Below are 12,872 nucleotides of genomic sequence, written 5' to 3'. Positions count from 1 at the left end.
TTGTGGAAAATATTTTACAAAGTGGATGATCCACAGTGTATACGTGAGTTTATTGAAAAACCTGAAGCCAAAGATTTCAGCTAAACCTATTTTCCTAAACAACTATTGTGGTTATAATTTTTTTTTTCTTCTCTTGTCAAAAGCAAAATTTATAAGTACTATTTGATGAAAATTAACTTTTGACATTCTCCATCAGCTTAAGGTGTCCACTTGCTGTTTTGTGAGGCTTGATCCTATCTGGTACTTCAATGCTCCAGTGAGAACAAACCTTACTGAAAACTTATGGTGCCCTCCAGGCGTTTTCCAAGTCTGGGTCTGTACACCATGAAATTGTGAGTGTGAATTAAGGTACAGACAGAGTAGATTGTCTGGAGCAATGTCCTGACAGGCACCCTGTCAGCAGGACACAGTAGGCATGGGAGAAGTGGAGGAAGCCTCTGCTTCTTCAGGGGATGCCTTAGGACCCAGCACTGTCAACAGCAAGTTGATGGGGGAACAGGATGGGAAGCTGGGAAATGTCAAGTTATCATATTCATATAAGAAGCAGGTAGAGGGGAACAGAGCAGAAGGCATGCAGCTTTCTCTCTCTCTGCCAGTTTGGATCTCAATTTCACCAGCATCTCTGCCTTGGCCAAGTGGTCAGCCAGTAGGTACTTTCAATTGAGGAGTCACAATTCACTGGTTGTCAGAAAGATTCCCAAATCATATATTGTAGGAAATTGTACAATTCCATATTGTAGGAAAAGCTGAAAAGAGTGCTTGGAAGTGGGTTGGTCTCCCACCAGAGACTGTAATAGGTGAGATTTGGTTCTCCATTTCCCTTTTTTTTTTTTTTTTTTTTTTTTTTTGGTGGACAATTTTGTGGAAGAACTTAGAAGCTACTGAAAATTAATCTGCTGACTAGATACATGGAAGAGATGGGAGTGAAGGAAGACTTTCTGAACATGTCAGAAACAACCCAAAAACCTGGTGGGAGGATGTTGGGTCAATATCAAACTCTGAGAAATAGTAAAAGTGTCAGCTTTTCTACTGACCTCTGACAGTGCAGATCTTTCCCTCTCAGATGTAGACAGGCTCTCCTCCACACAGAGGAGGCAGAGGGTGGAGCTTGACGCCTGTATAAATTATATGTGTCCTTCAGGTTATTTCAGCACAACAAGCTGCCAGCGTGTTTGTCAGCTGACAGATCTGTTAACCAAATTGGGGTTTCGGTCGCTGCCGCCATCTTTCGTGCCATGGGGAGCCCACCAGCCAAGGTAAGAGAGTGGCAGCCCTGCGCTCCCCTGTGACATTTTATGTCAACCCTACTCTTGGGCCTCTCTGCTCCAGCTCTTATAAGAAAACTCCCTCCTCTGTGCCTCTGCTGGGATGCAGAGGCTGCTGTGCTGCGGCAGGGGCATCCTGAACTTTGCAGGCTGACCACTCTCCTCTTTTACCTCGCAGTAACAAATGTGTAAGTGAGCTTCAGTGAGACCACAGAGAAAATGGGGCACTTTGCTTTTATAGGGTGGTGTACATGCCAGAGTGAAGCCCGTGAAGGAAGAGGAGGCTGGTCTTGAAGACTTTACCTCCCGTAAAATGAAAGTGCTTTAGCCCTCCTGTGTGCTTTTCTCTGGGGAGCACAATGTTCATTGCTTGCTAGAGATGAAATAAGCCAGCTGCTTTATCTAGCAACAAAGCATAAACTATATTACTTTAGCTGCAGGGGAGACATCTAATGAGCTGTTTGGCTTGTTAGATCTAGCTATTTTTAAGGTAATGTTTACAGCGTTTGCAATTCTATTGGAAGTATTTCGTGTCTGGACTTGAGTTTTCTAATAGTAAGTTCCATGCAGAGATTTTGACTGGTGGTTTTTAGTATAAATCAACAGAGCTATTAGCTGAAAATTCTTTTCTCATGTATATCTTAAAAAAATAATGGACATAGTCTCTGAATGCAAGGCATGAATTATTTACAGATAATCATTCTTTATGTATCAAACCCTTCATCAAATTTTGCAACAAATAAAAGAAATATGGGCATTTTGGGCTTAAAATATAGTGAGAAACAATGTTAGATGCTACAGCCTGTAGATGTCATTAATTGTGCCATGGTAATATTTGCAGGTAAAGTTAAACATTAGAAAAATATCAGTAGTTTGAAGGGATGATGTAAGGGATAGATTAAAAATATTCAAATATTCAGGCAAAGAAAATAAATTGTAAATGTCGTGCACTTCCTGGATAAAATTTGTATCTGGTCTCTCTACCAGTTAGATCCAGATGTATCACTTTTGTAGATATGAATATCGTCTATAATTTTAAAAGATCATTATTTTATCTATTAAGACAGTTCGGGAGCTAATGGATGGATAGCTCAGATATCTAGAAAATTTTATCTAGAAAGTTCTTGCATTTCATCCCAATGCTGCAACTGCTGTTCCATGAGTACAGACAGACTCCTGGTTAGTAGGCACCACTGCCAAAAGGTTTGAGTGCAAGCATAGTTTCAGGTTAGAAAGCTTCTGTTCCCAAGGAAGAGATCAATTCAGTACTGCAGGTAGCTCTGCTGTAGTGTCAGGCAAGCGTGTGTTTCAGTATGTATAAGTTGGTTAATAGATACAGAAATAAGAACCAAGTGGTTTTGTGCATTTTTTTTTTACATTAAAAACTCCACATATTTAGAAATGTGTGGATACTTCAAACTATCTAGGAAGATCTCATAATCTCCCTAAAGTTATTTTTTTGTGCTTTAAGAAAACTACCCAGTTGACGCAGAAGTGATTGTCTGTATTAATTTACAACTTCTTGTATTTGTAACAAGGTCTCCAACAAGAATAATCCCTCTTTAGAAGTTTTATTTTGTGGACTATGGAATAGTTTTCATCTGGTAAAATACTCAGAAATTTTGTCAATACAAAGCCCTGAGGAAGCCACTCATATGTGTGAAGAGGTGACTGATATGTATGAACAGGAGATACATCCAAAATCCACAAAGATTCTTGAAGTAATCCATCAGTGATTACATGAAATTACAGTATATGTTTGTAAGGTGAATTAGATTTCCTCACTTACTGTTCTACTTCCAAAGATAAAATTTGGGCAATGGTGATTCCCAAGCAAAATGAAACTCTCATAGTTTTCTATATTTCTTCAGTCAGTCACTTTTTCCACTAGAACTTTTTATCCTTTTAATTTTAATGAAGTAGTCAGCTGGTTGGAAAAACGAATTTCTAGCAATGTTCTCACTGATGAAAGGGCTAATAGCCCATACTAGATGTTAGAGGATCTATGTGGAAGAAAGTACTTTAGAACCAGGCTGGTAATGAAGCTTTCTTATAGTTTATGCATTTATAGATTTAATCTCAATTTGGTAAATTGCCAAGTTGTAGTTGGACCAAACCCTCAATATCTAACATAAAATTATGGTGAGAATATGCCAAATCATTACATTTGGTGTGAGTTCTTGTATTGTAAGATATTATATAACTTCTAGTACACTGCTGGAGAAAGAAGTAATCCACGAAAAAAGTAATTATTCATGTCTGAAACATATGTATAAACCTGAGTGACAAATCCTACAGCTATTTTCAAAATGTCAGAAGACAGCAAAATCCTTATCTAAGGCTTAATATAATTTGGTGTTACCCCATGGTGATAACTCTGCTCAGAGGGCTGCTTAAGCTTGATGCAGGGAGAGTGAAACACTGACATTCCAATCAGCCTTCCAACATGTACAAACCAAGGACTTATTAAAAAAACAAAAACAAAAACAAAAAACAAACAAACAAAAAAAAAAACCCCAAACAAAAACAACCAAAAACCACCAGAAAAAGAGAACAGGTAGTTATTGGATGAAGTTCCCAGACTGCAGAAACTTCCCTAGAATACTGACTTTCTAGTGAAGGTAGCCATGAGATCTTATTCTAGTAGCAACATGGAGGGGCAATAAGGTCTGAAATCAAATATGTGAGCTCTTGGTAGGCTTTTCATCTTTTACTGCCATCCACAGATTGCTAGGCTCCTCAGTATTTATAAGTTTTGTAGAGATTTCATATGCTCAAAGTTGTCTTTTTGGAATGAGACCTTAAGTGACTAACTGCCTGTAAACAAGAGATTTATGCGTCCTTCCAAAGCTGATCAACATTCCTATGGAAGGAAGTCAGTGACTATGTATTATTACAATCAATGAGATGGTGACAACAGATGTGAATTTTCAGTCTGTTAAGGTTTGATACAGCTGTGGCAATTCCGAATTGCTAGTTTTATCTCCTGATTGCTGACTCTTCTGTATTTTAAACAGAAATTACTCTCTCAAAGTTTCGTTTGAGGGTAAAGAAATATAGTTTAATGCTAAATACTGTCAAGTGAGAAGTGGTTTGTTGGTTTCTTTTTTTTTTCCCTCAAGTTTTAGCCTTCCCTTTGGTACTCTGGAGATGCTACTATTCATTGGCCTGGAATGTTAGAGCTTAGCAGCAATACACAGGTAGCTGAATCCTGCACTCTGTTGTTGGCCTCAGCTAACACTAATAATTTCCCAGAAAAAATAGAATTATGTGCTTCTGGGAAAGCTGTCTTTGGCTCTAGATGTTTACAGAGGAGTTTTGTTACTCTCTGCATGCCTATGCAAGACACCATGCTTCTCCCAAGGAAGTGAGCTAAAACCAGCAAGACCAATACAGCTGCAAGTCTGTCAAGGGATGTCTAGGTAGGGTGTCTGTGTTCATCAAGTTGCATTAATTGTGAAGTTACATGTTGCTTTTCATGTTATAAAAATAGCAAATGGTACCTCTAACTGTAATTATTTTTTGTAGAAGGGTATTCTGGAGTACCAGGACTTTCAGACAAAGATGTTATTTTAGACTATCCCAATCGGACCCTAGGAGTCTGCTCAGGATTATTGTTCAAGAAAATTAGCTCCCCTTTTATCTGATGAAAAAAGGAATTAGCCCACTTCTGAATGGTGATCATAGGTTGGAGTAACTGCAGTCTTGGGAGAGGGGTGGTTTCTGGCTTCCTTGTGGGATTTACAGAGCCCTCAGGGTTTATTATGGGCACACTTTCCCATCTCAATCTGTTTGTCTTTTATCCTGCAACAACACCAGGACTAGGCTGCGCTGAATCAGGAGGAGTGAAAAGTCATCTTTGATAATGTTTCCATCGTTTGGCAAATGTTGACATGTGTAAGGAGAGTGATTGCTGTTGGAAGGGGAAGGGAGGAGGAGTGAGGTGCTCTGGCTGTAGTGGCAGAGGATGAAAACATGACCTGTCACATCTGAGAGTATTCTGAAGGTGACCTGCAGATGCACCATTTTTATAAGCCATTAGGAAATTTTCATCACAAAAATTTTCAAAGCAAATTTTATGTCAAGATCTGTTTCTTCAGTGAAGGCAGATTCTGTAAATGGTTTGAGCTTCTGTTGAGCTAGGGAGAAGTTGATTACAAAATTACAAAGAATTAACATACTAATTAAAACTAGTCACCTCTGTAATTGTCTACATAATCCAATAATTCACGTAAATGAAAACCACTAGGAATGCTTTGTGAGTGTTCCAGCTGGTAGTTCTATGTAAAATAACTATTTGCACAGGAAAATTAAAGTCAAATTCTTTCAGTGGGCAACTGGAATAATATGGGAGTGTCGCAATTGGAACTTGTAATGTTCACAATGCATTAAACTAAGAAAGTTACAAATGTGTTAGTTTTAAATTTGGAGGAAGACATACTAGAAGGAGTTCTTGTCACACAAGGAGAAATTTGCTTTGCATTTTTATACAAGCCAAGACACAGACTGATGCGATTTTATAGGTTTAACAAGGGTTTCTCTGATCAAGGCAGCTCTTAAATATTAATCTGAATTTAAAAAGTATGTAACTTCTATGTGACATAATGAAATATAATATTAAGCCTTTATTTGAACAATTCACAGTTCAGATGATATCCATCTTATGTAACAGAATTTACCTTTAAACATGCCTGAATGAAACTGAATGCAGGATATTCTCATCTCTAATAAACATGTACAATAGTCTCCACCTCATTTTAAAAGAGTTTCAGATTAACTGTAGTGAGTGACTCTTTCTGTACAGAGGTTCCTCCTTCCCCAACAGTTTGTATCTACAGAGTTAATCATTTCCTTGTCAGGAAAATTAGTCATGGTGCTAACTTTCAAAATAAAAATTGTCAAATTATTTAGTGACAGTGTAATGAATTCCCTGTTTAGGCAAATAGAAATAATACTTCAGTTGGTAGTTTAAGCTTTAAGTTTTAATTTATTAGTGGTAGTGGGACTGTAATAACTGCATGTTATTATTACTTAATATTGCTGACAAGCCATGCTAGTATGGCATGCAAAAAAAAACAACCAACCAAGTGACCAAACAAAAAAAACACTACCAGAAAATTAAAAGGAAATTTAAATGTATTAATTTGAAAAAAAGATTTAAGGATTTTCCCTACTCCTGTTATTAAGAGTGTTATGTCTATATATGTGTTCATTCATGCTTATCAGAACATCTTTTGAAAATGGCAAGTATTTTCTGAATATCTTAGCCTGGAAAACTTAACTGTTAAGAGTTAGGAACAAGTAACTTGAAATAGTGTTAAAATGATGGCCTGCCTGTGACAGAAATAAATCTCATGTCTGGAAGGGAAGTTCTTCCATTGCCATTAGGTATTTTCAGGATACATAATGATATGGGATTCTGTGATATCACACCTGCAAAGCAGGGCAGTTTTTATTTTGTCTGAAGGGTCTCTGCTGGGCCTGTGGTCTGTTCTCTCAAAGTCAGCAGGGCCATTTGGTGAGCTTGCTACTTACAAGCATCATGAAAATTTAGTCTTTGTTCAGATACAAAGTCAGAAGTTTATAGCACATTTTGGTAAGTACCATGTCCTGGCCTAGGTAGGTCAGCTGTGCCATGACCTGGGCAGGCAGCTGCAATTTCCAATATCCCCTTCCAAAGGCCCCATTCTGCCCTACGGGTGGCACAGGACCCTTGGGGTGTGTTGGCAGTACAACCATCACTGTGACCATACATGTTGCTTGAAAACAAGTGCCTCTGGGGTGAGTAAGAAAGCTTTCCATATTGTCTGACCCTGTGTTTTCTCTCTCTGTCTTCATTTACTCCTTAGCAAACAGCCCAGTGTATCATTGTGTTATCTCAGTGTGGTGTACTTCCACTTGAGGGTGATCACCTCACTTCAAATAGACATGGGCAGACTGGCCCCTGTACTGTTCAATATACATCTTGGTTTTGTATTCTGAGCTGATCAAATTATTGCATTTGTTTTCTCTGCAGATGAAGCTTTGCCCCATCCACATGCTTTCTGTAAGAATCATACAAGCTAAGAACATCAAGTCAAGAGACCTGTGTGAGTTGTGGTTTGATTGTGCTTTTAGTCACCTCCAGATTTTACATAGTGAGCAATATTCTTAAGTTCTGAGGGTGTGCAAGAAACGTACAACACAGCTACCAATGCCAGGGCTATAATTAAATCAAATGTCTCAGGTATCATTATATTGGAGTACATCTCTAGTGGCATTTCAGGGAACTGGTAAAAACCAAGACACTCAGATTAATTTTTTGGGCCAAGAAGGGAAGGTAGACTTCATTAGGACACCTCAATCTACGAATCTGCTTGGTCAGGAATTTCGCCACATAGGCTGTGAGTTTAGGGACCTTTTATTGAAATACACCAATTATACATAATAATTAAAGGTAAATTACAGAATTTCAAGCCTTCTAAAATACTTTATCATTCAGGGCATTTGCTGTTCTCAGATGACCAGTCACAATAAATTAGATTGATAGTTTTGCTTAAGGAGCACCCCTGCAGATCCAGTTCCAAGCCCATGCTGAACATGCAGGCAACACAAACTTCTCTGTGTACATTTGTGTTCAAGTGTCTTTAACTCATCATTTCCCTTTCCCAGCCTCATATGTCTCCTTCTCCAGGTGTGCTGTGGACCAGCCATTCAGCTGCCATTTTTGCAGAGGTCTCCAATGAGTTCCTCAGTTAGGAGAGAGGCAGTGAGCTGCCCCTTTTGTCAGTTTTGAAACTTCTGGCCTGTGTATTCTTCTAGCAAAAAATTACTCAGCCAAAAAAGTGCAGCACTTTGCAATGATTTACTCAAGTTACAGCTGAGACCATCTGTGCCTTGCCATGCAGGACTGAGCCTGGATGTGAGGGAGACCAGAGGGAGCGAATCCTCTGTTGGTTGAATAACTCCCTGCCAAAGGCTTCCTGTGCTCCAGTGGCAAATGCCATGTAGCACCATCCAGAGGTGGACACTAGAAAGGTGTTAGTGTGACAAGGCCTGTATTTCTGAGTTTCAATGATCTCTTCTATCTACTCTATTGAAGGGACAGTTCCACTTTCGTGCCAAAACCTTGCGGGGCAATGTTATTCACTGCTTGATACCAGTCTGAAGTATTTAGGCATCTCGGGCTGCAGTAGAAATCTTCCATCAAGTCCTGACTCCAGCTCTGAAAGACATCACCTTGGAGATTTCCTTTCACACCGTTGTCAAGCTTCACAAAGTAAATGCACTTCCCCACTCTGGCTCTCCCCAAAGGATGGCTGCTTGAGGCACTGACCACACTAACCATAAGGAATAGATATAGGATGGAAGTGAAATGAAGATTTCCAACTTGCTTGTGCCCTCCAGTTCTTGGGCCCACACTGGCCTTGAGCTGCAACAGATCATCTTGCCTAGTGCCTAACACCTCTAGACAGCCATTATGTCCCCTCTGCATGCTTGTGTGACTCAACTGAGCGAGCCAGACTCTGATATTTGCTGTAATATGCATTCTCCTTTCCTGTAATCATCCTAACAGCCCTTCATGGAACAAGCTGTAGTTTCCGTTTAACATTTTAACATCATTGACTGGAATTGTAAGGACTATGCCTGAGGAACGGTCAGTGGGCATAGTCCACTTTCCTCTTTATCTTCACATGGCAAACATGGTTCTTAGTGTACTTTGTGTGTGCATGTGTACATTTGCAGTTTGCAGTTACTCAGAATTAGATGGTTTTCCTTGGTTGTTTCCAAATGGTGGAATTAGAATTCTAATTTACTAATTAGAAAAAAAGAGTAGTAATATTTATTAATCTCCAGGATTATGGCCTAGCCCTATTGTTCATCTATAACACTAGCATCAGCTTTTTAATTTTTCTCTGCTGCAGTGACTGATTCAGACTGCTATGTACGCTTGTGGCTGCCGTCTGCTTCACCTGGAAAACTTCAGACCAAAACCATCAAGAATTCTGACAACCCTGTCTGGAATGAGACTTTCTACTTCAGGATCCAGAGAGATGTTGAGGTAGTAAAAAAATACCAAATTGAATAGCTGTGAATTCTCAGTAAACACCATATTGATCAACTGTGCTAAATAACTTAAGAAAATGCTTGCTTAACAGACTGGTTTGCACAGAGCAGTAGACATAAGAAGTGGTGTTTTTCTCAGCTATTTACAGATGTTACTGATGTAAATGCCTGTATCTGAGCTAGTCCAGACTCCCTTTGTTGTCACCCAAGTGAAACAGGCACTGTTGTAGCCTACTTCTGTGCTATTTTGGCATGGCTAACTTCAAAGGAGCTTTTCCACCACTGGTTCTAAGGGAAGAGTAGAGAAGTTGCTGTGGTGTAGACAACAAATTTAATCCTTCCCTAAATTGTGGGATTTGGAGAATTTTGGGAATAAAGAAACTGTGTTCTTTGGGTGGGTTATCAGTGGGGTGCAGAGCACTGACATCTTTTCTTTCTCAAGAGAGTGGGAATCACTGTTATAGGTAGTTGTTTTCCATTTCACAAATTTTCCAAGACTGGGTGTTATAATGTTCTGCATTAGCAGACTCCTGTAGGAAAGGACATGTTTTTTTATTCTTACTACTCTGCTAGTGAAACAGTTGCAAAAATCTATTTTTTTTTTTTTTTTTTGCCTAATAGAAGCTCAGTAAGTGTTCTTATTTATTTTTCCTACTACCAGAACATTTTAGAATTGGCAGTGTGTGATGAAGATCCATTCACCAAAGATGACATGCAGTTCACAGTTCTTTTTAATGTTGCTAGAATCAGACCTGGGGAGACAATCCGGGAGACATTTGCTTTGAAATCAGAGGTAAGGGCTGAAAACACAGGGAGAGATCAACAAGACCTCATTGTCCGCATTGTCTTCCATGTTAAGTAGGGTTTGGATATTCATGAACAGGTAGTCTTATATATCATTGTCAATACCTCATCAAAAGAAATATAATTGTGCTGTATTTTTGTGACTTCATTAATCTCTTTTTACAAATTCAGAAAATGAAGCAGCTTCTCTCTCATGCTCTCTGAGGGCAACATATTTTAACAGGAAGCATCTGTAAATTATAATTTTTATCTTTTAGAATCCAAATAAATACTTCCTTACCTTTCGGCTTTATTCCACTTTTGCCTTGCTTAGGGGAAATTTCCTCTTAAATGGCAACTTATTTATTAAAAACATGAAAACAATTCACTTGTCACTTGAATTAAATTATTCTTTCTGGCTTTTTTCCCTGTAGGTGTTCTTGCCAGGTTTCCTTCTAGTTGATTCAGATTTCTCTAACCCATAGTGAAGGAACATATGTCCTGCTAACATCTTTGGTATTTTATTAAGGGAGCCCATGAAATAGAGTTGCCCAGTAAACAAAGCTGGGATAGGTCTGTGACAACTCCTGAGGTGTTGCTACACACTCATTACAGGAAGGAGACAGTCCATAAAAGCAGCTACTTCCCACGTGCTGAAAGCTGTTAACATGGATTTTCCTTGTGACCCTGCTGGCTGGTGTTGTGCCCTTCTCAGCCAGTGGGTGAGTCATTGGGAAATACAATGATTCAATAACCACTTCAGTCACTTGCCTAATTCATCTGTTCTGGATTCAGTTCAAATGTGATTCAAATGTTTTGTATGTGGAAATGTCTCTGGCCTTAGTGACATTTGCTGCTGGGCTTCGACACCTTTCCCCCATGCACATTATCTTGCAGAGAGCCATTGTATTTCCTTTCCAATCAAGCTCTCCCTCTCTGGTTGTATCTTTGGAAATATGTATAATTCTACACACAATGGGAGATTATTATCTTATGTGTCTTTCACAAGTCTGTGGTTTCTGTTGCAATTTAAGCTTTGGAAAGACACAGCAACAAACTTTTATTGGTATTATTAGCAGAAGAGATGTCAGGCCTTGAAGTGCTTTTTAGGTCTGCCTGTGCTGCCAAATTCTTACATCCTTCATTAAGCTATATTTTTTTTACCATTTTGTTTTTAGACGGAAACATGCTATAAGAAATGGGAAAGTTTGGAAGTGGAATTCTGGATGGAAAGAGTGTGAGTAAAATTCTAAAGCTAAAAGGTATTGCTCTGCCAGGGAGTAATGATACCTCAGAGGGTGAGAAACTTCTCCCAGCTCTTTGTCCCAGCACTGAGCCTAAAATACAGTTTCAAACTGTTTTTTAACCTTTAATTTTTTTTGCTAATACCACCTTTCAGTATATTTCACACAAATCTTAAACTTCTGTTGAACATGTGTATCTAGATCCTGGAAATGTAATAAAACTGTCACAATGTGATAACTTTTACACAAGATGCATGTAAAACTTAATGTGAGTGCTCTTCAAATTGTTGATATTAATTGAGCAATGCCTAGAACATTGTGGAATTTCTCAGAGACCATAAAACTTGTCTTGTATTATTATAACAATGTATACATGGAGTTATGTAGGTAGTACTAGAAAAGTACCCATTAAGCAATAGCTTAGTTAAACTGAAAAAACATACAATCAACAAATAATGAAAATAAGACCATCCACCTCCAAGTGGTAATCAGCGTTGTCTGGAGGAGAACAAATCCCATAAGATAAACTCCATCTGTCTTTTAAATCCTGTCACAGGCTTGGTTGAAGGGAACCCCCTAAATTACACATTCTGGAATATTTAACATTAGCAATTAAAAAAAAAAAAAAAAAAAAAGTCCAGTGAAAACTGGATAACTGCATGCTGCATGATCAGGAGAAGCAACTGTAAATAAGACTTCTTATTCTTAAAAATATGAGTAAACTGATTAAAAAAATCACTCGTGTTCTTAGTAATTTCTCTCACAGTGAAACTCAAGAAAATGTATTTAATTTACCTGTGAGAGGTAGCATAAGAGATGGTATCATGTATGATGATGCTTATCATCTCCTGCAAATGTGGAAGCAGTCACAGTCAGATATATAAAAGGAGAAGCAGTGCTTGGGAACTGGATTTAGACTAGAAATAAGAGGAATGTCTTTCACCATTTAAGTTATAAGGCATTTGGGCAATGTCTATCCTTAGAAATCAAACCTAGTTATTTAAATACATTTTACAGCTAAAATAGAAGTTTTAAGCCTGGAAATAGTGTTTGGTAAAATACCCTGGACATACAAAGGTTATATGCTCCATAATTGCAATGATCCTTTCAGGTATATGAAAGCATTTATGAATGTGTGTAACATAGGGATGTTGGAATACTTGCCTTAGTGAAAGATGCTGTTAGTAGACTCTACTCATATTATTAAATAACCACATCCATTCGGTGACAAACTAAGGTCTTACAAGGTAAAATATCTGGGACAAAGACTTTTTATTGTTTACCTCCGTGTTTTGCAGTCATACATATAGCACAGTGGGGCTAATTCTTATTTGCCCTTCATTTGTGATCAGCCATAAATTATAACTTGAACTAGTCAGAAATGTCTTTCCTTATAAATGTTTGCCGAACACATTAATAGTAGTCTTTGCTTTCCCCAAGTCATATAGTTATTTTTTAATAGCAGGACATGATTCCACATACACCAATATGCCTTTGTTCTGCTGTAACTTAGCACATAGTTTTAAGCATTAGT

The 12,872-nt window shown here is 38.3% G+C and overlaps 1 protein-coding gene across 2 annotated transcripts in view; it reads left to right on the top strand.

Moving 5' to 3' along the window:
* Positions 1–502: 502 nt before the first annotated feature.
* The window catches only part of PLA2G4B (phospholipase A2 group IVB), a 30,524-nt gene continuing 18,154 nt past the window's right edge, over positions 503–12,872 (top strand). The window contains exons 1-6 of one of the 2 annotated variants that reach the window (XM_083863739.1): positions 503–1,256; positions 7,282–7,354; positions 8,347–8,523; positions 9,170–9,306; positions 9,973–10,104; positions 11,273–11,331. In XM_083863739.1, the coding sequence (XP_083719865.1) occupies positions 1,236–1,256; positions 7,282–7,354; positions 8,347–8,523; positions 9,170–9,306; positions 9,973–10,104; positions 11,273–11,331 (599 nt within the window). In that variant the 5' untranslated portion in view covers positions 503–1,235. The remainder of the gene's footprint in view (positions 1,257–7,281; positions 7,355–8,346; positions 8,524–9,169; positions 9,307–9,972; positions 10,105–11,272; positions 11,332–12,872) is intronic. The other variant, XM_083863740.1, reaches the window with a different exon arrangement.

Source organism: Zosterops lateralis, assembly GCF_965231275.1.
Source record: "Zosterops lateralis genome assembly, chromosome: 6".
Lineage (NCBI taxonomy): Eukaryota > Metazoa > Chordata > Aves > Passeriformes > Zosteropidae > Zosterops > Zosterops lateralis.
Note: the sequence above shows the minus strand (reverse complement) of the source record. Positions and strands in the feature narration are given on the sequence as shown.